Source organism: Aspergillus campestris (genome assembly GCF_002847485.1).
Source record: "Aspergillus campestris IBT 28561 chromosome Unknown P168scaffold_4, whole genome shotgun sequence".
Lineage (NCBI taxonomy): Eukaryota > Fungi > Ascomycota > Eurotiomycetes > Eurotiales > Aspergillaceae > Aspergillus > Aspergillus campestris.
In genome coordinates, this window is record NW_020194339.1 from 57556 (window position 1) to 82008 (window position 24453).

The 24453-nt window shown below is 45.8% G+C and overlaps 6 protein-coding genes across 6 annotated transcripts; 4 read left to right on the plus strand and 2 right to left on the minus strand.

Moving 5' to 3' along the window:
* Positions 1 to 22: 22 nt before the first annotated feature.
* P168DRAFT_303165 (putative P-type ATPase) lies at positions 23 to 5672 on the minus strand. Its single transcript, XM_024838724.1, has 21 exons — positions 5333 to 5672; positions 5240 to 5279; positions 4654 to 5172; positions 4250 to 4591; positions 4065 to 4199; positions 3947 to 4013; positions 3742 to 3873; positions 3313 to 3662; positions 3115 to 3260; positions 2958 to 3065; positions 2601 to 2907; positions 2372 to 2525; positions 1978 to 2310; positions 1851 to 1930; positions 1638 to 1772; positions 1313 to 1545; positions 1139 to 1262; positions 1043 to 1088; positions 781 to 931; positions 576 to 724; positions 23 to 527 (listed from the first exon to the last, which is right to left on the minus strand). Exons 1-21 carry the CDS (start codon positions 5416 to 5418, stop codon positions 238 to 240), a joined length of 3927 nt encoding a protein of 1308 aa, XP_024693947.1. The 5' UTR covers positions 5419 to 5672; the 3' UTR covers positions 23 to 237.
* Positions 5673 to 6481: 809 nt separating this feature from the next.
* Positions 6482 to 8662, plus strand: nap1 (histone chaperone NAP1). The gene is made up of 5 exons (XM_024836876.1): positions 6482 to 6901; positions 7023 to 7102; positions 7156 to 7884; positions 7941 to 8287; positions 8341 to 8662. Exons 1-5 carry the CDS (start codon positions 6855 to 6857, stop codon positions 8389 to 8391), a joined length of 1254 nt encoding a protein of 417 aa, XP_024693948.1. The 5' UTR covers positions 6482 to 6854; the 3' UTR covers positions 8392 to 8662.
* Positions 8663 to 10613: 1951 nt separating this feature from the next.
* Positions 10614 to 16118, plus strand: P168DRAFT_325720 (type V myosin). The gene is made up of 7 exons (XM_024841044.1): positions 10614 to 10947; positions 11031 to 11163; positions 11220 to 11409; positions 11467 to 15325; positions 15388 to 15461; positions 15522 to 15736; positions 15853 to 16118. The coding sequence occupies exons 1-7, from the start codon at positions 10813 to 10815 to the stop codon at positions 15960 to 15962; spliced, it is 4716 nt and encodes a 1571-aa protein (XP_024693949.1). The 5' UTR covers positions 10614 to 10812; the 3' UTR covers positions 15963 to 16118.
* Positions 16119 to 16506: 388 nt separating this feature from the next.
* Positions 16507 to 17409, plus strand: P168DRAFT_233067 (non-canonical purine NTP pyrophosphatase; the record flags this gene model as incomplete). Its single annotated transcript, XM_024833355.1, has 6 exons — positions 16507 to 16677; positions 16796 to 16869; positions 16921 to 17065; positions 17125 to 17161; positions 17213 to 17274; positions 17344 to 17409. The coding sequence occupies 6 exons, from the start codon at positions 16507 to 16509 to the stop codon at positions 17407 to 17409; spliced, it is 555 nt and encodes a 184-aa protein (XP_024693950.1).
* Positions 17410 to 17421: 12 nt separating this feature from the next.
* On the minus strand, positions 17422 to 20485 carry P168DRAFT_309695 (DUF1671-domain-containing protein). Its single transcript, XM_024839328.1, has 10 exons — positions 20163 to 20485; positions 19917 to 20081; positions 19810 to 19853; positions 19286 to 19753; positions 19191 to 19222; positions 18981 to 19135; positions 18715 to 18919; positions 18044 to 18227; positions 17765 to 17913; positions 17422 to 17662 (listed from the first exon to the last, which is right to left on the minus strand). The coding sequence occupies exons 1-10, from the start codon at positions 20347 to 20349 to the stop codon at positions 17470 to 17472; spliced, it is 1782 nt and encodes a 593-aa protein (XP_024693951.1). The 5' UTR covers positions 20350 to 20485; the 3' UTR covers positions 17422 to 17469.
* Positions 20486 to 21531: 1046 nt separating this feature from the next.
* Positions 21532 to 23823, plus strand: P168DRAFT_249880 (aspartate kinase). The gene is made up of 4 exons (XM_024834191.1): positions 21532 to 21753; positions 21827 to 21907; positions 22040 to 23286; positions 23341 to 23823. The coding sequence occupies exons 1-4, from the start codon at positions 21602 to 21604 to the stop codon at positions 23436 to 23438; spliced, it is 1578 nt and encodes a 525-aa protein (XP_024693952.1). The 5' UTR covers positions 21532 to 21601; the 3' UTR covers positions 23439 to 23823.
* Positions 23824 to 24453: the final 630 nt, after the last annotated feature.

Sequence of the window (24453 nt, forward strand, 5' to 3'; positions counted from 1 at the left end):
TCGAACGGCGAATATGTTATTTGATGATTTCATTTCCCAGGAACTTATGCCTTTGATCTAGAGAATATCCTGGTATAACATACCTAGATTTAGAGCTTCCCTAAAAGGCTCCCTTGCTTTCCAATCATACAGGAATTGATTATATGCAGATCTCCGTACACATACAACCAGTAAATGATGGCCCAGTCAATGACTGGAACTATCGTTTGGCGCCGAACCTCGAACGTTTTGCGTCTCTTATTTCACCTGCATCTCCTCAAGCAATACCTTGTATTGACGACGCTGCTTGCGATGACCGGGTCTCAAGAAGGTATGTGCACGCCCGACTGCTCTTGCAAGTTCAGGGAAAACTGCCCTCTCCGAGACCCAAGAGAGTAGAAACGAGCCCATAACAAGTAAGAATAACCAACATGCGAAACCTTCTGATAGGAAAGTTAACTGCATGACTCGAGTTATCCATTTCGACGGTGTGAAGAGCATGAAGCAGGCAAGTGCCAAGTCTATAAGAAGAACAAGAACGAAAGGTACTGTGAAAATTAGCATTTGCTTGATGAAGATGAGACTGGAATACCGACAGTTTGACCGCATTGACATTCTGAAAGGCGGCCCCACGCTCAGAACAACACTTGCCAATGTGTACTGAAAGCTAGAAACTAAGAACAGAGCGGTATTTTCGGAATTGGCGATATTGCTCTTATCAGAATCGACCCGAGGAGGCTTGAACCTATCGTAAGAGTTGGTAAGTATATGGGTATGAATGTCGTTTTGTTATCAACATACCATGGCTGCCACTGAACTGTCTTATATGCAACCAATTGTGTCAAAACAGAGATTGAGATTTGCCCGAGTAAAGGAGTCAGAACTTTCCGCGAAACCAGATCCGCTGTTGGTCGCTTTTTAGAAAGTATAGGATAAGGGCCAGTCCAACCCACTGTTGAACACAAACCAGTTAGCCCAGTAATGTGAATTAATATTCCATTCTTTCTTTGCCCAAAAAATCTAATTCTCCATGTCGCCCAGCCAAGCTGTGCACGTCACTTACTGAATATTGCGATGGGTAATATAAGAGCCAGGTCAATGAAGAGAAACTGGACCCAGTCAGTAGAAAGCCAGTAGTTTACTGTCATATGGGACATACTTGAAAGTCACCAAGGTTCGACGCTGACGTGTATAGAAAGCTGACCGTTGAAAATTGGATGGCCGAGTAAAGACTCATGTATTTGAAACAACAAAAACTAGTGACCAAAGCTGCTCGACCTTCCCTATAACTCATTTAGCGATATATCTAGATATGTGTAGAAGGGATGGGTACCTTATCAGTGTTGGTACACAAGATATGTCGAATTGGCGACTGGTAAAGGGGGCAGCAACGGAAGCTTCGGCATCAGATAAAGATATACCGACGTCTGCAGCTTTTAATGCACCGCAATCGTTTGCGCCGTCGCCGCAAAACCCACAGCAGTAATCAATGGACTGGAGCTTCTCGACCAGCTCATGTTTTTCGTCAGGTGACATTCGTGCAAAGACATTTCCACGCGCGAGGACCTGTTGCTCATGTTAACATTGTTAAAAGGCAGCAGCATCAAAGCCTAGATCTGATTGAACCGAGCGAGGAAATGTTAAGAATTAAAGCTTACGCGCTTGACGACAGTCTCGCTGCTGTATTCCAGCATCCACCTGAACACATCTCCAGTGACAGCCAGTGAATACTTGCTAATGTTACAAGCATTGGTTGGTACTGATAGGTCAACTTCAGGGGAGTCCAACGAAGGCTGCAAGCAGTCAGTCTCGATTTATTTCCCCGTTTTGTCATTTTCAAGGAACGCGAAGAGTAGTTAGGGGGTGGATACCATCAATGTATTTTGGTCAAGCGTAAAAGTTGGATCATCGACGCTCTCCCAGGATAGTGAAGACTCGCCGGGAGACCGACCTTTCAAAAGGTTAAAGATTGATCAGAAGATATAGAAAACAACTAACCTTCCACAAAATGCGGGATGAAACACTTTTCGTCTTCGCTGATCAACCCACACTCACGAGCAACACTGATCGCTGTCAGTATATTATCACCAGTGCACATGATATTCCGAATTCCAGCATGATTTAACTCTGCAATAGTTTTGGCAGTGCCTAACTTGAGTTTATTCTCGAAAATGATAAACCCAAGGAATGTCAGGTCACGTTCTGTGTCTCTCCGTTCCATTTTCTGTGCCTTCATCCAGCTTAATTTTGGGATATACCTAGTGGCACAAGCAATGACACGGTAACCTTTGTGGGTGTAATGATTCAAAAGGTCATCAAAATTCCAGGGCACTATTGAGTGATACTGATGTTAGTGACATGACCGTTAATATAAAGGTATATCTATACACACAGCTTTCAGGAAGACATATATCCTTGACACTTTCTGGTGCACCTTTCACGAAAATGCTAGCACCGCTGTCACCAAATTGTCGCACTACTACACTTGAGCGGCGAAGCTGTGACACAAATTCAAAATTACGCAAAATGCCTAGCTCCAAATGGGCCTAATCATTGGACGTCGTTAGCATTTTCCACCCAGTTCGACACACTCTGGCCCGGATGAGTTAGCGTGTTCTCACATTGGCCCCATTAACTTGATAGTCATTGACTTGAGATATCGCCGGCTTTGCAATAGACGGCATTATAGTTTCATATTTGGAATTCTGTTGCTCAGACCCCTGACTTCCGCCTTCTTGGTAAGTCCAGCCTGTGAATTGGAACATTTTCACATCCAGAGGGTCCCCCAAGAGTTCATCATCTACAACTCTTAGGGAGTGACATGTTGCCATGGTGTATATGAGACTGTTCCTCTTCTCAATATCGAACGGAGCGTCGGGGTCTGGAGCGGAAAGCTTCAAAGATTCTTCAGAAAGAACATCAGAAAGACTTTCGAGGAGTTAGCGAATACAAATAAAGTTGGTGGCAGACATAGATACCTCATATCTCGGGTCACAGACCGCACTCCAAGAACGTCCAGCCCATCCTCTGTCAGAGTGCCTGTCTTGTCGAAACAGACAACATCTAGCTTGCCACCTACATTGACCCTACTTATCGGTTAGTTCGAGAACCACCTTGGACCGGATTTTCCCCTGCCTTTGTGGACTAATGCAAAATATCTTGTGCTGTTTTAGTCGAGAAAGCGCGAAGTTGGTACCGATTGTCAGTGTCGCAGGCAAAGCAGGTGGCACAACGATGGTGATCAAATCAAGGGCTCTGACAACTATCAAATGCCAGGAAAGCTAGGAGGCATTAGAAAAAAAAAAGAACATTCTCCCTTTTGTGTACACTTACCCCTAGTCGAATGAAGTTCACAAATGAAGCGATGAAACCTAGAATAGCAATCACACCCATAACAGATATGTAGCGGAAGGAGTCGCGATAAAATTTGAAACCAGTAGGTTTAGGAAACAGCATAGAGCGTACCAGGGCGCCTTTTGTTGTTGCGAATCCTGTTCTCACGACAATCGCTAATGCAATGGCTTCATCATCATCAACATTTTGCGGACGTCGAGCCCGAATCACTTTCGTCCCATTGAAACAGAAGTGTTTGGCAATGGCAGGGTGGATGGATGGGGCACTCAGGTTAAGATACTTGAGTGCACTGTCTGTTAGCGAACTTTTTGAGACAGGCACGGATTCGCCTATCGTGGTTTCTCAGTTAGTCAAATCTTCTCTCTGGTTGATCTTTGTATTAGTTATACTAGGGTGGTATTCACTAACCAGTGAGCATGCTTTCATTCACAATGCAGTCACCAGACAGCAATATACAGTCACAAGGAACTTGATGTAAAGACGGGTCAGAAAACTCAAAGACGTCACCAGGCACAAGGTCTCGAGAAGAGACAGATCTCCCTACAAAAGCTATTAGCACCCATAGGAGGTTGTAGAAAGTGGGAAGTGGGAAGTGGGAAATGGGTAATCATACAGAAACCATTTCTGAGAACACGAATATCACACTCGAACAATGAGATTTCCCGCAAACGACTCATGGTCTGGAGGTTGATGAGCAACAGCGACCAACTAATTATCATGGGATGGCATACTGATTTTGTTTCAATGACCGTTGAGCCTATACTGAAGACAGAGATGACGAATATACAAACAGCATAGTAGTAATATTCGTCCATTGACCAAAGGATGAGGCTCGCAAGTTGGAATATATAGAATGGGTGGAATGCCTCCATACGTGAGAAAATTGATATCGTAGATTCAACGCCTTGGGGCTTACCTCGTCCACAAGCAATTGACCTGACGACTTTTGCTGAATATCAAGAAGGTTCTTGCCAAATATTTGCTCGCGACTGTCGCGATCATCGGCATCCAATCCATTCCGCATTACCTTCGAATTTGTCCACAAAGGATCCCTCCAGCCACTGACCAAACAAAATCTGTCTAGGATAGGGTGGTAGAAAAAACGCAGATATCTGTATTCAACGAAACGTAATAGTGGTATTGTGGGGTCGTTGTCTTCGTCGTTTGAGCAAATTTCCGGGCTTGCAAAGATAGTCGAAAGAGGACGACCATATTCTTGCTCGATAACTTTATACACGCTAAATTGGTTCCGTTGATCCTGTGCTGCATTAGTGACGACTGGAATAGTGATAATCAACAAGATAGGAGGAATAATGTTACTTCAATTGCAACCCATTGGCAAGTCTGAAGTCGTGTCGGTCTCCCGACTAGCCGTACTCGCCACCTAGGAAACCATCTAAACACTAGACAGGCCAACCCTAGTGTCAAGATGCATAAAACAATGTACATCAGTAATCCAGTTAAGTCCGTGGAAAAGCCAGCGACAACAACTGTAAGGTCTTCTGATTCGATGTGGATTTTGTGTTTTAACCTCGCATCGTGTCTTCGGGGCTGGCCATATGAGCTACCGGATGAGAGCCGGCGCGGAAGAAGAGGGTCGTCAATTGAGCCTCTTGGTGAAGATACTTTGGATCCAGAGTCGTCATTTGGTGCGCTGGTGTCGACGGACATTCCGTCGATCTCGCTGCGGGTATCCATGGCATCCTCGACTGGCCATTCAGCATGCTCCCCCTCATCTTGAAAATACGTGAAACTAATTGAAGAGTTTTTCCGACTTCGTCGATTGGAGAAGGAGACGACGCTGGATGGAATGCTCTCTGAGATTGGCCCGTCGAAAACCTGTTCGATGTTGGTTATTTTCCATTCCCCAAACTGGGCTTCCACGAGCAGTAGAATAGGGGCCAACCTCGTCGCGGGCCATCTCTACATCTGAAATGACACTGTAGCTAATTTATGTTAGCAAAGCTAAAAGACAAAGGTTCTGGTGTAGGTTATGAACCTGCTTCTCATGGAATCACGCCGATGCCCAGCCCTAGAGGACGGGATATCGGGTAATTCCCTTGACGACCGTCTAGAATAATCCATAATGCCGTGTATAATATGCTAGACCTGGCCTTCGTTTGATTCAGTGATTATATGATGCCTGGAAGCAATGCAATCATCGTCACGACTGGAAGTGAGACAGAAATTTACGACCTCAAGATTTTTGTTGAGGGACGAGGTAATTCAAAATGTATAAGAAAACCTCTGCTGTCTATCAGATATCTTGCAGTATATCATATAATAGTGTGGGTGAAATAGATAGGCTGTTTGAAAGCCAGCAGGGAGATTGTCTTGTGATTCATTCGAAGTGCCCAGCTATCTAAATGCATTTCGCCCAAGGTATTGGGATATCAGTTTCCCCTATCAGCACGTGATCATATGCATATCAACGACTTCATAGGCTCAACCTTGGTGGCAGAACATTATCTACATGATAGCAACGAGCTTTTTCTGTTTTCTGTTTCTCGGTCGATAAATGGCGGCATATGATACTCATGGATTGCGAATGTTTGTTTTCCTACCAAGAGGATACAATAATAATACTTCGCTGCAATGATTTCATGATTTACCACTAATAACGAGAGCACAATATATCTGTTCTGCTACGGAGTACGGGGAAGATGTAAGGACTAGGTGGCTAGCCACATACAACAGATGCAACTCCATTGCTATGAGTGTTAATTACACTTTATAACACTCCAGTCACCTCCTACCTGTGGACTTATAGTAATCCTTTCGATTGTTTCAATGTCAATAGTTAATAGTTATCCGACACTGTCACATTACAAATCGAGTATTAAATGTGGATCATACAGTACGATCTGAGGCATATTGCCAATAATGAAACAAGTCCCAATAAAACATCAATTCTTGCTCATAAGTCAGCTCTAACCATTTTCTATTGATCATTAAAGTGAAAATAAATTTCACTAGTAGAAAAACAAAAAAAAAAAAAAAAAAAAAACTTCAACTGATAGGTAGGTAACTGGTGGTATGTTAACAAGGTATTCTGTAATTCTCAAATAACACCTGAAACCCGATAGTTACAGATCTTTTTTTTCTATCTACCATTGTATCATCAATTCGTTGGAAGAGATAGTAGGATACTAAGTACACTTATCTACTAGTGGATTGTAGATTGTTCGGACTTTCTCCTCTCTGAAAGCTAAATTGTTCACTTTTCCCTCTTTCATCCCACTCATTCACTCTCACTTTTTAGACGGTTGCCGCTGGCAAGGCTGTTGTCCTACAACATTGTTGGGAGCGCTCTGAGGTTTCTCAACAGCGACCGCCGCCAAGCCCCTCGGCCCAAGGGCGCTAAGGATCCCACCAAGCCAGTATTCCAGACTTCCAAAACTAAGGCGTTATCAAATTCTTCCTTCAACACTTAATCCTCCCCCCAAAACAACCCCTCATCCGGCTTGTTATTTGTTTTATTTCTTGTTTCTCTTTTCTTTCCCGACAACAGTCTTCTCGCGATGTCTGAGCCTATCAGGAACAAAAAGGCGGACTTTCCGGTCGCCCCGTAAGTAGCCTCTTGCTTTATCTCTGCTTGCACTTTTTTTTTCTCCCCTTCTTTTCAAGATCGCCCCATACCTGATCTTCATCGACTCTGCCCTGTTCTTTGGTTTTAATGATGATTATAGGACACCGCAAAATACGCCAGCTAATAATGCCCCGATCTCTTCCCACGCTCAACAACCCGGTGTTTCTAGCATCAAAGAAGGTGATTTTCATGATCTATTCCCATCAACACTCGGGCGTCTAACAGGAAGTTAGAATCTCTTGATCATGCAGCAGCGGCCTCTCTGTTTGCACGGAACCCAGGTCTCGTTTCTATGATCCAAGGGAAGTTAGGGTCTCTTGTTGGCCGCTCGTCAGGTTACATCGAATCCCTGCCTGTTTCTGTCCGCAGACGCGTGGCTGGGTTGAAGGGTGTTCAGAAGGAACACGCTAAGCTTGAGGCTCAATTTCAGGAGGAAGTCTTGGAGCTGGAGAAGAAATATTTCGCCAAATTTACTCCCCTCTATCAGAGACGCTCTACGATAGTCAATGGGGCTTCTGAACCAACCGAGGGTGAAGTGGATGCAGGCAAAGGCGACGAAGACGAAGACGAAGACGAAGAGCTGGATGTCAAGGATGAGGAAGACACCAAGAAAGATGAAGATAAAGAACCTTCGATCTCGGGCATTCCAGAGTTCTGGCTTTCTGCCATGAAGAACCAGATTTCGCTTGCGGAGATGATCACTGAACAAGATGAAGAGGCCCTCCGACATATCACTGACATCCGTATGGAATACCTTGATAGACCAGGTTTCCGCCTTATCTTCGAATTCGCCGAAAACGACTACTTCACCAATAAGACCATCTCGAAAACCTACTACTACAAGGATGAGAATGGATACGGCGGTGATTTTATCTATGATCATGCCGAGGGTACGAAGATCGACTGGAAAGCCGACAAAGACCTCACTGTGCGCGTGGAAAGCAAGAAGCAAAGGAATAAAAGTAAGTTGTTGGAATCACAGGAAGTACTAAACACTTTTGTGCTAAGAATATCTTAGACACGAAACAAACGCGGGTTGTCAAGATTACTGTGCCTGCAGAATCCTTTTTCAATTTCTTTTCACCTCCACAGCCCCCAACTGACGACGACGATACTGTTGCCACCGATATCGAGGAGCGCCTTGAACTGGATTATCAGTTAGGAGAGGACATCAAAGAGAAGCTTATACCTCGTGCGATTGATTGGTTCACTGGAGAAGCACTTCAGTTCGAGGAACTGGGCGACGACATGGATCAAGACGATTTCGATGATGAGGATGACGAAGAGGACGATGATGATGATGACGAAGAGGGTGATGAAGATCAAACATCCGACCGTGATGTTGACGATGATTCCGATGAGGAGGTAAGAATACTTTCAGTGTCTTGTATGGATCCATGAATACTAATGATAATCAGGATGGGGCTTCTAAGCCGAAGAAAGAGGCGGCAGAATGCAAACAGAGCTGAATTCGTCAGCCATGATGGTTCAGTGACCATGTGAGATGGTTGTTTTGTGGCTGGGATTGATCTTTGAAGATTTTTATTCCTTTCCTCATCTTCCATTTCTCAACCCTTTCCCAGAACTCTCCACACAGAAATTGTTTTTACATTGACTTCGTCTGTCTGTAATTCCTGTTCTCGTATCCATATTCAAAGAGAGTATGTGGGCGCACCTGTAAACTTCTCTGAAACTGGATGAACAATAGGTATCTTTAATATCATATCATATTACTTAAATCAGAACAGATACAATTCAAACACTAGGAACACTCGAGGCACTGGAATGGTATGTTTCAGTCTAGATTGTCTTGCTTGGTTTCTAGTAGAATCTATGGAAATATGTATCCATATTACTCCATAGCTTACCACAGGGGTGGCGGTGTAGCGAAGGATCGGGATCCCTCTCAACGAAGCAGCATCCTGCCATCTGCTTCCCTCTTTTAGTCTATTGGGGCTAACTTCTTCCGTTGCTTCTACTTGGTTTAGGACATCGTCGGCCTTCCGATTTACCATGTCGTGTCGAGCAGTCTATGCATGACGCCGGAGCTCCTAGACCTCCAAATTCCAGAAGAGTATCCAACCTCAGTCTTTTCGACGGCTATTTGTCCCCCCCCCTTCCCTCCCCTCCCCTCTACCACCCAGCAACACACGAGTTGATTTCCCCCTTCGCACGACCCTAGTCATCGTGAACACTCAAAAACGGAGCTTTGGAGGGTCTATCGTTCAAGATCAGAATACCAGCTGTGGTCTCGGCGTACAAGCTCCAGGGTTCATCTACGGCAGTCCAGTCGTTTGATGTACCCAGTATTACTGGGGACGGATGCCAATGTGCCGCCGGATCCAGAGATGAACCTTCTACACGTGAACTATACAAAAGGCTACCCACCTCACGCCACAGTAAGGGATCTGGCGGGCGACTCTAATGGGCCCCGCCACGTCTGACCTGGTGGCCCCGAAAGGAGCAGCGGTATACTAACACAAGCGGGGAAGGAATCCTGCCGCCACGTCTATTGGTCGTTGGATCAGGAAATTCCAGGGCAGTTCATCTATGTAGATACTGCTAGTTTGTTCCCAGATGGCATGGAGAGAATCCTGTATGGATCATTTCGTGGATTGGTACACCGAACCATATGTGATGTTAATTCCTGGTTGGACCGCTCGAGGGATACCGTCTTGTCTGGTGGCGCCCGCGATTTCAAAAAATCAGAAAGTATCCATTGCTGACCACAATCTTTCTCTCCTGAGGGTTGCTATCAGTTCGGAGATTCCGGTCCACCAGTCAATGCAAAGCTTGACAGATGTTTACTTCGTGAGATTTTGGGGTTTGGCCGTGGTAATGAGTCGTCTGTTACCTTAACACGTAATTGCTCATATTCAACAACATATTTGAGTTCAAACAGGACTGAGAGATAAATGACAGAGATCGCCAGTGCCTCATGTAGGTTGAATTTTATTAATACGTGGGAATGATCATGAGATTTCCAGGGGCTGGTACTCCGTAGAATCCACTCGCTTTGACTCCCATGCCATATGGCTTTTAGACACTTTAGTTTCTTTGAGTTATTCCTTCCCCCTCTTGCCCCCCCGCCTTCCTTTTCCCATCCATTGCGTTGCACATTGTAAGAATAATGGTGGGTGGGGGTGAATGCTCTCTATCAGTATCGTCGAACATCATCAGAACTAAAGTCATTGAATAGGGGCAGCATAAGGTACATTAGACCGATTGCCCCAAGCGGAAGCCCCGAGATAGTTCCATTTAAGCCATGTAATTCCAATTCATGAAGAAAATGCTTAACTATATGGGTCGAAACTCACCGCTTGTCTAAGTCGTGTACCCCGCCAATAGCAGACAGGATCCACCTCTTCCAAAACCTTTCCAGTTGCTTGAGTCGTTTACACAGAGGCGGGAGTTAGTATTTGGAAGTTCTCGTTGCCTTATTATGGGATGTATAGCCTGTGATTTGTCAAGATCAAATTTCATATGTGCATGTATGACCATAACAAGAAGAAATGGTATAGATGAATCAAGTGCCCTTCTGCCATGATGCTGTTTCTTGGCGTGGACAACTGTGGGGATTGCCCCAAGTGGCGCGGCTCTGGAGCTCTCAGGGGTCGCGGCTCGCTAACGGCTGGGCTGTTATTGTTAGCCAATTCAACAACTTGCTGAAACGTGCAACTTATTCCTTTCTCATGACTAGAATCTTACGCTGTTGCCCTTGTGAATTTGCTTTTCTTTACAAGCTTCGCTATCTGACGTCTTTATTGCCTGCATATTTACTTTGCTAAATGCCTATATCAGTCAACTGATCGTTCGAAGATCCCGCATAGGCGCCTTGCTCGGTTCTTGCGCGTACTGAGGGCGTCTGTCCTCCCAGCGACACAACCGTCATGGCACACAATTATGAAGTTGGGACTAGGGCCTGGCAGCCAGATCCCACCGAAAGCTGGGTTGCCTCTGAGGTCTCGGAGAAAATAGTTGATGGGGACAAGGTGCAACTGGTGTTTTCACTGGAAAATGGGGAGGTTTGTTTGAAGCTCCCTGTTGGATGATGCACATCCAATATCTATCTCCATACGTTTAACTGATCAAAATCCACGGAAAAAAGTCGAAAACCTTGGAAACCACGCAAGCCGAACTTCTGGTGGATAATAATCCCAATCTTCCCCCATTAATGAACCCCGCGATGCTTGAAGCTAGCGAAGATCTCACGAATCTTTCTCATCTGAATGAACCTGCTGGTAGGTGTTTATATATCCGTCTTCTTTCGTACCGGACTGACCTTTTTCTTTTAAAGTCCTACAGGCTATCAAGCTACGCTATGCACAAAAAGAGATATATACGTACAGCGGCATTGTGCTCATCGCAACCAATCCCTTTGCAAGAGTAGACTCACTCTATGTCCCGCAAATGGTGCAGGTGTATGCTGGTAAACATCGAGCATCACAGGCACCTCATCTCTTCGCGATCGCCGAGGAAGCATTTGCGTAAGAATACGAATCTCTCCGTTGTATTTTATTCAATACACTAATCAAATGTGCTAGTGATATGTTACGAGACGGCAAAAACCAAACGATCGTGGTATCGGGCGAGTCTGGTGCTGGAAAGACTGTCAGCGCAAAGTACATCATGAGATATTTTGCGACTCGCGAATCTTCTGATCAGCCTGGGAAATACACCACCAGCAGGGCCGATGCGATCAGCGAAACTGAAGAGCAGATATTAGCAACAAACCCCGTGATGGAAGCCTTCGGAAACGCAAAGACCACTCGCAACGACAACTCCTCTCGCTTTGGAAAATATATCGAGATTATGTTTGATGACCGAACGAACATTATTGGTGCTAAGATCAGGACGTACTTGCTGGAAAGGTCCCGACTGGTATTCCAGCCCCTCAAAGAGCGTAATTATCACATTTTCTATCAACTTGTTGCCGGTGCAACAGATGCGGAAAGGGAAAGCCTTGGGCTTGCCCCGGTGGAAGATTTTGACTACCTCAACCAAGGCGGCACGCCCACTATTGACGGAGTCGACGACAAAGCAGAGTTCAATGCGACGAGAAAATCACTCGGCACTATTGGCGTCTCAGAGCAAACACAAGTTGATATCTTCCGTATCCTTGCAGCTCTGCTGCATTTGGGGAACGTCAAAATCGCCGCCACACGCACCGACTCTTCTCTGTCACCTACTGAGCCTAACCTTGTCAAAGCATGTGAAATGCTCGGGATTGACAATGGGGAGTTTGCTAGATGGATAGTGAAAAAGCAGCTCATTACGAGAGGCGAGAAGATAACTTCAAATTTGACTCAGCAACAGGCGATAGTTGTTCGAGATTCGGTTGCAAAGTTCATTTATTCCAGCCTGTTCGATTGGCTCGTGGACAAGATCAATCGCGGTTTAGCCACCGATCAAGTCTTGAACAATTTCAGAGCTTTCATTGGTGTTTTGGATATCTATGGATTTGAGCATTTTGCCAAAAATTCATTCGAACAATTTTGCATCAACTATGCCAACGAAAAATTGCAACAAGAGTTCAATCAACATGTATTCAAACTTGAACAAGAAGAATATGTGCGCGAGCAGATTGATTGGACCTTCATTGACTTCTCGGACAACCAACCGTGCATTGATCTAATTGAAGCAAGATTGGGCATATTGTCACTTTTGGACGAAGAATCCCGGCTGCCCATGGGCTCGGACGAACAATTTGTGACTAAACTGCATCACAATTTCGCGGCTGATAAACAAAAATTTTACAAGAAGCCTCGATTCGGGAAATCTGCATTCACCATCTGTCACTATGCAGTTGACGTTACCTACGAATCGGATGGTTTCATAGAGAAGAATAGGGATACCGTCCCCGACGAGCACATGGAAGTTTTACGCAACTCTTCCAACGGATTCGTGAGGGAGATCCTAGATACTGCTGCTATCGTTCGAGAGAAAGATTCCGCTTCCATTTCATCTAAGCCTGTTGCTGCACCTGGACGCAAGATTGGCGTTGCTGTCAATCGCAAACCCACTCTTGGAGGAATCTTCAAGTCTTCACTCATCGAGCTCATGAACACCATAAACTCCACGGATGTGCACTACATTCGTTGCATCAAACCAAATGAGGCGAAGGAGTCATGGAAGTTTGAAGGACCGATGGTTCTCAGCCAGTTAAGGGCTTGTGGTGTGCTTGAAACCGTTCGAATCAGCACTGCTGGATATCCTACTCGCTGGACCTATGAAGAGTTTGCTATCCGTTACTACATGTTGTGCCATTCAAATCAATGGACATCCGAGATCAGAGAAATGTGCCATGCCATTCTGCAGAAAGCTATTGGGGATGGTAGTCACCAGAAGGTGGATAAGTATCAGCTGGGCTTAACAAAGATATTCTTCAGGGCCGGCATGCTTGCGTTCCTTGAGAATCTGCGAACGTCAAGGTTGAATGAGTGTGCTGTAATGATACAGAAGAACCTGCGATGCAAATACTACCGTCGCAGGTACCTCGACGCTCGCTCTTCAATTCTTACCACGCAAGCCCTTGTCAGGGGCTTTTTGGCAAGACAGCATGCTGCGGAAGTGCGTCAAATTAAGGCTGCCACGACCATCCAAAGAGTATGGCGGGGTCAAAAAGACCGCCGAACGTATAATGATATTCGCCGAAAATTCATTCTCTTCGAGTCGGCTGCCAAGGGCTTCCTTTGCCGCAGAAATATCATGAACACTATCCATGGCAACGCAGCAAAGATTATACAGCGGTCTTTCCGTTCTTGGCGACAACTCCGTGCTTGGAGGCAGTATCGTCGCAAGGTGGTCATTGTCCAGAGTCTCTGGAGGGGTAGAGAGGCCAGGACAGAATACAAGAAGCTGCGCGAGGATGCGAGAGATCTCAAGCAGATCTCTTATAAGCTGGAAAATAAGGTGGTGGAGTTAACCCAGTACCTTGAGTCGTTGAAGCGTGAAAACAAGTCCTTGAATTCGCAACTCGAGAATTTTGAGACGCAGTTGAAGTCATGGAGAAGCCGGCACAACAATCTGGAGACCCGTGCGAGGGAACTCCAGGCTGAAGCTAACCAAGCCGGTATCACTGCTGCTCGTTTGTCTGCCTTGGAGGAAGAGATGAGCCAGCTGCAGCAAAACCACGCTGACGGACAAGCGACCATCAAGCGCCTGCAGGAAGAGGAGAAGGCCACGCGGGAATCGATCAATTCTAATAACCAGGAATTGGAGCGCCTGAAGCAACTCAATCTAGAGGCCGAGGATGAAAAGGCTTCTCTTCGTCAACAAGTTGCTGAACTGGAGGAACAACTAGATGTTGCAAAGAGAACTATGCCGTCTCATGGCTTCAATGAGGATCAACAAAACGGCGTCTCTATCCCACCACCCGCCACTGGATTGATCAATCTCGTCTCGTCCAAGAAGCCCAAGCCCAAGCGACGCAGTGCAGGGGCAGAAAGAACCGATGTCGATCGCTTCAGTGGTGCCTATAACCCGCGACCTGTATCTATGGCAATTACGGGTGCTTCATCACGTCAAAATCTTTCTGGGACCACATTTTCACCAGGGCTGGACTCTGTTGAAGCAGAACTTGAAAACCTGCTTTCCGAGGAGGACGATTTGAATGAAGAAGTTACAATGGGTCTCATTCGCAATCTGAAAATCCCGTTACCCAGCTCTACTCCGCCACCGACCGAAAAGGAAGTCCTATTCCCTGCGTATCTGATCAATTTGGTCACATCTGAGATGTGGAACAATGGCTTTGTGAAGGAGTCAGAACGATTTCTGGCAAATGTGATGCAATCAATTCAGCAAGAGGTCATGCAACACGACGGTGATGATGCGATTAACCCTGGGGCTTTCTGGCTTTCTAACGTACATGAAATGCTTTCTTTCGTATTTCTGGCCGAGGACTGGTACGAAGCCCAGAAAACCGACAATTACGAATATGATCGTCTTTTGGAGATTGTGAAGCATGACTTGGAGAGTCTAGAGTTCAACATCTATCATACATGGATGAAGGTGCTCAAGAAGAAGCTTTACAAGATGATTGTCCCTGCGATCATTGAGTCTCAATCTCTGCCAGGATTTGTCACGAGCGAAACAAACCGGTTCCTCGGGAAGCTTCTCCCTTCCAACAACAACCCGGCTTACAGCATGGATAACCTCCTCAGCCTCTTGAACAATGCCTACAAGGCAATGAAGGCTTTCTATCTGGAGGACACGATCATTACACAGACAGTGACCGAACTCCTTCGCCTTGTTGGGGTCACTGCATTCAACGACCTCCTCATGCGGAGGAACTTCCTTTCGTGGAAGCGTGGTCTCCAAATCAACTACAATATAACTCGCATTGAGGAGTGGTGTAAGAGCCATGATATGCCCGAAGGGACACTACAGCTGGAACATTTGATGGTAAAGTACACCCCAAAGAGGCAGAAGACTGGTGAACATCTAAGACTAACTACTCCATATAGCAAGCTACCAAACTTCTCCAGTTGAAGAAAGCCACTCTCAACGACATAGAGATTATCCAAGACATTTGTTGGATGTAAGTCAAATTGCTAGCACCGTGGTTGACAGATCGAATTAACCTAATGATACCGCATAGGCTCTCCCCGAACCAGATTCAGAAACTTCTGAACCAGTACCTTGTAGCAGACTACGAGCAGCCTATCAACGGCGAGATTATGAAGGCTGTTGCATCTCGCGTGACGGAGAAAAGTGACGTGCTCCTCCTGACCCCAGTCGACATGGAGGACAGCGGTCCCTACGAGATTGCTGAGCCAAGAGTCATCACGGCTCTGGAGACATATACACCATCCTGTAAGTGAAAATACTGTGGAAGAAAGATTCACCTGCGGCCCCGCCTTTCGCCCTCACCGGCTCTCCCCATTCTGCTCTTGCCTCATTAATCTGTGCACCTCGGCTAACGTTTCTAGGGCTTCAAACTCCACGGCTGAAGCGTCTTGCTGAGATTGTTTCGGCTCAGGCCATGGCACAGCAGGAGAAACTCGATGGACCTGAAAATGGCGCGGAAGCTAGCGAATGATCTCATACGAGCAAATAGGGGTCATCGCCTTTTCATTTAGATATACTGGCCTTTTATGAAATTTTTCTTCTCATCTTGTCACATGCAATTGGGCTTTATGTGTGTATGTCTTGATTACGAAGGTAGACAGGTAGACATCTAAGAGATTCAACTGGCACTTTTCTGCTATTTCGCAGGAATTCTATATGTTATCAACGATTTTGATAAGAGCTTGTAATAAGCAAATAATCCTCGCTAAATTTGCGGCAATGGAAGCAAGTATAGACAGACGGCAGTATCAAGAGCGCTTGTAGTTTATCATAGTTGAGACAATTCACCATGATGGGCATGTCATATTAGATAATCACTACTAGGCACCGTAACTGATATCCGGCGGTGGTTTTGTTAAGTGCTAAAGTTTCACAACAACCCATTATAGTTAGCCCTCGGAACCTTTAGAGTGTAATACCCTGCACGCAGCTTCTTTTATTTGTGGTCTCATTTTATCCTGTTGCGTTACTGCTAGGTGTTAATTCCCTGGTACCGCGTGAACCAAACCATTATCATGGCCATTACAAGTTTGAATTTCATCACGGGTAACCGAAATAAACTTGCGGAGGTGAGAGCGATTTTACAAGGCGTGGTCGAGGTTGAAAGCCAGGCAATCGACACGCCCGAGATACAGGGAACAATTGAAGAAATTGCCAAGGAGAAATGCAGACGCGCTTCAGAAGTGGTAAGGAACGAAAGTCACTATGAGTGATTTCTTTGCGAGGCATTCCAGCTTTCTGCAGCACAGACTCCTGTCCCAATTTCCATCACTTGTCTCATCCTGGCTAATATAACGAATCCAGGTAGGAGGCCCTGTTCTGACAGAGGACACTGCTCTTGAATTTACTGCAATGAAGGGACTTCCCGGTCCATATATGTATGGTTACCCCGAGGGTCGTCTTTGGCTACCTTTCTAACAATGGTTAAGCAAATCGTTCCTTGATGCGCTTGGCCATGAAGGGCTCAACAAAATGCTTGACTCATTCGACGATCGATCTGCCGAAGCTGTATGCACCTTTGCATTCTGTTCCGGCCCTGGCTCAGAGCCGATACTCTTCCAAGGAAGGACTCCTGTAAGGCAACTTCAAACTGATATATATATCTCAATTTACTAACAGAATTCGACCCAAAGGGCATGATTGTTCGGCCAAGAGGCCCGACAAACTTCGGTGCGTATCTAAATCATACTGACGAATACTATACTCATTCTACATGCTCAGGCTGGGATCCTATTTTTGAGTACGAAGGCAAAACGTTTGCCGAAATGACGAAAGAGGACAAGGTACGGTTCTCACAACAGGAGCAACTTCACATCCCTTGCCTATTTACTTACCACTGACAATCATTGCAGAATAAGATATCCCACAGGAACAAAGCTCTTATTAAGCTACAGCACTGGCTAAGTGAGGGAAATTAGTACCGATTATTTGAAGATTGCTAAACATAAACGGAGATTTCAGACAGTGAGTGACCTCAATTATTGTGTCTGGTCAATCTTCCATCTTTCTACCCAACTTGAGATCCGCGCACAGTTGTTGTCTACATCGTCATCCTTTTCACTATTCAACTCGACGACGATTTCTTCATCATATGCCTCGCGAGCCTCTTCGACTAGAACACCGAATATCTCTGCATCCATGTTCTCTTGCAACTTTTCCTGTTTATAACCCCTAACACACTTAGCATTCAAGTTTGGTTTCCATGACCGAGAAGTTCATTGGTCCCGTCCTACCAATGGTGGGGGCGGGCGAGGGGGTTCTGATGGCAAGTACCTTGTTGAGAGACGGTCATATAGAATTGACGTAGATGGACATCGCAGAACCACAACGAGGTCAATCCACGATTTCGGAAACAGATCACAAGCATGCCAATCGATTAGATAGCCGCCTTGTAAGACCTCCTCTTCGATAGCGTCCAAAAGCTGCGAATATTAGATTGGGTGGGTACAATAAAGACATGGACCCAAAAAGAATGTAACATTGTGGGTGTTGGGTTGAGTGTGATATCAACTCCAAAAAAAACATTAAAAGAAAAAAATTTGAACAACATACTTTATCTTCATCCACGACCCAAGTTTCTAACTCTTCATCGTACGACTCGAAACAACCGCGGTCTTTTGCGACCTGGTTGATAGATAAGTGCCGCAAGCCAGTGTCTTGCGCTATTTGCTCGCAGTGGACAGTCTTCCCTACCCCGGGAGTCCCTGTAATGATCACATTTGGAGACGTGCGCATCCTGAATCCAGCACAAATAGTTGGCAAAACGCTGGCCAGGGTATTTGCTTGTGAAACTGATAAGTGATATAATCCACGCCGAGGGGAAATTTTCTGCGGGGGAAAATGTTGCGTCCTAAGGCAGAAACTCGGAGTATCGGTATTAGTAGAACCCGAATCTGTCTCCACTACTATAGAACACCAAAATATATATCCAGACATACCAAGTAATTGAAACACAAAGTGCCAAGGTGTTGTCATGGATTGACATGCACACTGAAGATGCCCGGAGCCGACCTGTACAATAATTGGCAATAGGGCTATCACTTCAAACAGCATTTAGACATTACAAAGGACCTAATGAGGACAGTGACACAATACCAAGTACAAATGGACGATGACATATAACTGTAGGAATATCACTATTTAATTGCTTCTAGAACTCGACGGATCAGAAGGAAGCCTAATAACAGTTAGATGGGCCCGGCAAATACTTCACGGAGCCTTACTTTAGTATCTCGAACGCCTTATACCTTTGGAGGTACTTCGCCCCTCGTCTATACCCTTTCAGAATGCGAGTAGGATCAACGACTTTTGCAGAGGTAGTTTTTAGACGTTTCATTGCACGCGATGTTTTGAACATTGGATCAAAAACCAAAAGATTTGCTTTACCACTGTCTCGAATCTCAAATCCAACAATGGTCAAAGAGTGGCCTGCCCATGATGATTTGAGTTAGACCGTCCAATTATGCACTCAAAGATCAGGGTTTCGAACCATGGTGCTGAAGATAGACGGGTGGTAAGCTCGTTACAATGACTTTGTCGTCTGTCTCTATGGGATGAGAACCGCGAAAGTACGCTGCGATGGTTTCTAACAAAGCATCATGTGCTCGAGTCTCTTTTGTATCTCCAATGCTGGATGCTTCGCACCTGATCCTCGGGTTAGAACAGCCGGTTAGAATGTATATACTGACTTAGGACTTACCGTATTCCAAGACTCGAAAATAGAGCTTGTGCCTTCAAAGATCAGTGATGAGTTGTGGGACTGGACCATCTTCTACTTTGGTAACCTAGCCTTACCTCAGGTGTCCCAATGAATTTCCTAGTGCCACGAATCCCTCCTGTTTCAAGTCGGCCCACACTGTTGAACCCCAGGTCCCATGCCCGTTCGATCATATCTTGGAGTTGCAAGATGGTTGGTAAAGGTCCGGGAAAGTGGTCGTGCCCCGGGCAATGGCATTCTTTGATGTACGATATCAACATCTGGATATTCCTATAGCCGCAGAAGCTCCCTTCCATCGACATCTTAGACACGTGGTAGACATTAGGATTGCAAAGAAAAGCACATCCGACTGATTTATCCTGCTTGCATAGTCGAGCAAGTACTGGAACGATACCGGGAGTCTCATTTTCAACAGATTCATGCTTATGAAGAGTACCATCTGGCGCGATCCTATTTGAACGTGTTCGCTTGGCACCCTTTTCGAGCAATTTTCGGAGCCAGGAAGGCATCTGCTTCTCATTGGCATAGGGCCCTAGTTCTGAACGCTGCAGCATGGATCAGCACCGGGAAAACCAGAACAGCAACGAGAGAGGCTCAATACTCTAAGCCTTTTCACACTCCCAGAGGGTGTATTTTTCAAGGCTGCTACTGACGAGATTAGTAACATGAGCATTCTCCATGCTTTTGTGACCTATGATACAGACAGACCATTTTTATCCGAGTTGTTGTTGATTGAACTATGTGGCAGACCCTTGGCAGACCCTTTTGATCTATGTTCACCAGACGGTCCAGGGTCTTGGATACGAGCAGTTTGATCTGGCAATAGTCCCGTGTGAGAAGACATGTCTTTAGGAGCACTGGCTTCTACATTATCTAAATTAAAGTAAGAAAAAAGATTACCGGTTGTCGACAACTTCCCACAAGCAAATGGGCCGTCCGCAGATTGTATCTTACCGTATAATGCGGTCGAGTTCGTTACTCCGGAATGGTCAGGATGGCAATATTCGACATGTTCGATGATGAAGTTTTCGTCAGAGTCTGTAAAAGGACATATCGGGCACCCCAGCATGGGGATGTTGGTGTTTTGATGGTCCATGGTAAACAAGCAAACAAAGAAGGTTGGGGAACTTATCGGTGTCATGCGCAAAAATAAGGACCGACAGCCCCTGTGATCAAGAAATAGTACAAAATCAACTGAGATTATCAGTAATTTTAAGAAGGGAACGGTCTAGTTGTTAAACAGACCTGGGGAAAGAAAAGAGGAAATGGCATACGATGCTATGGCTATAAGCCAGCTGATGGTGTATATCCAAAGATCGGGTGGGGTACTCGGTATCAGAGTGGTAATCAATCCGATTCAACTTGATATGCTAAATGGGCATTGTTTGCCTGTAATACGGTGATATGTTTCGATTGCCGTTTCAGAGTATTGAACAATATCTGGTATTATGATTATTATTATTATTACAATTCTTATTCGCCTACCGAGCATGTGGTCGATTTATCCGGTGATTGTAGTTCAGCATGGTTCAATTGGTATATTATAGCATTCTATATGGCAGGATTGCGGATCCTGGCCGTAAGCTTTCATGTAATTATGCGATTGAATTATCAGATTCAGATTCAATGTCTTGGTGAAGTATACTCTGTAGTACATATCCCCCTACATTGAAGGTTCAAGCACAGGGGCTAACAGGCTTAGAATTTGAATTCTGAAAGTGTGCCATAACTTTATACAAGAGTCATAGGAGAAATTGAGGCAACAAACCATAAAGTGCACGGGCTGGTGCTATTACCAGGTTCGAGGTCCGGGCGGGCACTAAGCCAGGTCAGTTAGTAACAACTCATAACCACTAACTACTTAGGCACTCCCGTAGTGCTATATAGACGGGGCCCAATGCCCCGGTCCTCCGTACTCGGGCCTGAATGGTACTGTCACGTGCCACTCCCGAAGAAATGGCGACAATAGAATATCCTTGCACCTAATCTAGCAAGGTGAAATCAGCCATTATAAGGGCTTTACCTGTAGTTTATTAATAGTAAATCTACTGTTCATGCATATTACTTGTTTCACGTGGGAGATTATATTAGCTCAGAGTGCATGGAGGGGTGTGTATAGACCCTTGATTTTAATATAGCGATTCCTTGCAGTTACAATAATGTTGATCACCTATTATCTAGGCCTAACTCCGATATCAGCTCCGACACCATTCGCAAAAAGGGAAGGCGGAAGGAAAAAGAAAAAAAAAACGGACGCCGCAAAGGTATGACTCTTGTCTCCGCTTTCGCAACCCCACTGGTCCGCATAAAAGACTATCCTGCTCCAAAACCAACTACAGGGTCATGATTACCATTTGACAAGCAAGGTTCAACACAGCGGCCAAAATCTCCAAATGATGGATGGACCATTAAATCCCGGCTCGCATGCGATGCCTATTGTCAATGGTGCTCCCATTAGCCCCTCCACTGGGAATTGGGTTGTGCAGAAGTTTGGCGGTACTAGTGTCGGAAAGTTTGCCTTCAACATTATTGACCAAGTTGTCATGTAAGTTTGTGGACAAGATCTTACCAGCAGAATTGCACACCGAGTCCGGACTCTCATCTATTCTTTGTTGAAGACCCAGTTTATCTGAGCACAATGTGGCCGTCGTATGTTCTGCAAGAAGCAGTTCTACCAAAGCCGAAGGCACTACAAATCGGTGAGTCATTTATTTTTCTACAGTGACACTTCATTCTCTCTCCCTTCCTCTCAACTACTCCATTACTCTATTGAAAATGGCACATTCTCATCATCATGTTTTGTTCTTTATCTAATGCGCGATCTTGTACAGGTTACTCCGAGCGGCGCGGGACGCAGAGAATACACAATCGCATTATATCTCCTTCGTTGAAGCCGTTCGCGGGGAACACATCGAAGTGGTCGAAACCCAGGTTCAGTCTCAAGAGATCAGAAGTCGGTTGGTCGCGGAGATCAATGGAGACTGTGACAGAGTCCTAAAAGTTTTAGAGGCTGCTCAGACCCTTGGAGAAATCAGTGCGCGCTGTGTGGATAAAGTGATCAGCACAGGGGAGAAGCTGAGTTGCCGGCTCATGGCTGCCTTTTTACAAGATCGTGGAGTAGATTCGCAGTTTGTGGACTTGACCGAGATTATCGATTTCCCCATCTCAAGTCAAGGCCTGGACCAAAGCTTCTATGACCATCTGTCCAATTCTCTCGCCAGGGAAGTCCGGGCCTGTCACGGCAAGGTTCCTGTCGTGACTGGTTATTTTGGAACTGTGCCTGGCGGCCTTCTCGACAAAATTGGGCGTGGCTATACGGATCTTTGTGCTGCACTGGTTGCGGTCGGGGTCCGTGCCAAAGAACTACAAGTGTGGAAGGAGGTTGATGGGATTTTCACTGCGGATCCGCGAAAGGTGCCTACGGCACGCCTTCTACCTGCAATCACTCCCTCCGAGGCCGCAGAGTTGACGTTTTATGGTTCCGAAGTCATCCACCCTTTCACCATGGAGCAGGTCATTCGCGCCAGGATCCCCATCCGCATCAAAAATGTCATGAACCCAAAGGGAGATGGCACAGTGATATACCCGGATTCCCCCGATGAACTTGAGAAAACCACTCCGGGCCACGATCCACGATTGTTCCGTACCCGAAGCCCCAGCTTCATGCAAAGACCGAAGCGCCCCACCGCTGTAACGATCAAGCACAAGATCTTGGTGATTAATGTGCACTCAAATAAACGCTCCTTGTCACACGGGTTTTTTGCTGGTATATTCTCCGTGCTTGACCGCTGGAGACTCTCGATCGATCTTATCTCTACGAGCGAGGTACATATTTCAATGGCGCTTCACTCGGAAGTCCCTCTCTTAAACGGGACCGGCAGAGACGATGTGGTGATCATCGATGATGATCTTAAGGGGGCCTTACACGACCTCCAGAGATACGGCACCGTTGACATCATCCCGAATATGGCCATCCTCAGCCTTGTTGGAAAGCAAATGAAGAATATGATCGGAGTCGCCGGGAGAATGTTCTCGACTCTCGGTGAAAGCAACGTTAATATAGAAATGATCTCTCAAGGTAAGTGTTGGCGCTCCTCACTAGCTGACCCCTTCGTTCTAACTCTGTTTACAGGCGCGAGTGAGATCAACATATCATGTGTCATCGAAGAGAGAGACGCAGACCGCGCATTAAATATAATACACACGAACATGTTCACTTTCTTAGATTAAAGGCATGTCGTTTTCTTTTGCTAGCCTTTCGTTTCCTGCATTCGACACCACACCCTTTATTGGCATGCACCCTCAGCTTTATAGAATTAGCGAAACCTTGATCATATCCTACCATATCCGAGCCAAATTCATGTCATGTCAGAGATGTTAGTGTTGGGATCTTTGCTCTGTGAGCGCATCAACCTTCAGTTTTGTTATACGATGGGGTTGGAAACGGCACTCGCTGTCTGCTTATCTTCTTTCGATATTGGTGCCCCCCACATATTCCGGGTATTCTGCGAGCCCCCTCATCGGGGTGCCTGTGAATGCACCATTTTCACATTGTTACGTTTCCATTACAAGGCGTTTTCGAGTTCAAAACAGACACGGTAGGGGCTCAGAATAGATTAGAATAGAATTGAATACTCCCATTACCATGGAAGAATCCATGAATATCCACTAGAAATGTCCATCACTAGTTGCCGGCAGATTAAATCGTAGATACCTCATGAATGGAGGGTAGTGGCCTCCCTTTACATTAGAGGTAAGATGGTACAAGACCCGGTGAGGAGTTGATACCCTCCCGCCGTATTCGCCCAAGGGATAATATCTTTTTAAACCCGGGTATCGACGTGAGAGCCACGCGGAGTCTCCTGTAGATCGTACGGACACAACGCGAGCAAAACGCCCGCCCGGATATCGAGTTGACCTGGAGGATAATACAATCCATGTCCACCGCACGAGTCCTTCTACCGAAGACCGTGATACTTGGGGATCAAGGTGCTGGAGCAAGTAAAAAGCCATTTGACAACCTTGGTTGACGATTGTTCGCCCTTGCTCATGTAGGTACAAAAGTCGACATAGACATTTACGTATGCAGGGTCAAGGCACCTAAGGTCGGCGCATGTCGAATTGGCCCGCCACAACTCCTGACCAAGTCTTGTCTCAGCCGTGTCCTTGCCCCCCGAGTTCTTCGTAGGATAGATCCAATAATCAGGTCCACAGGACGGTACCCCTCCCTTCCTTTTCCGAACCT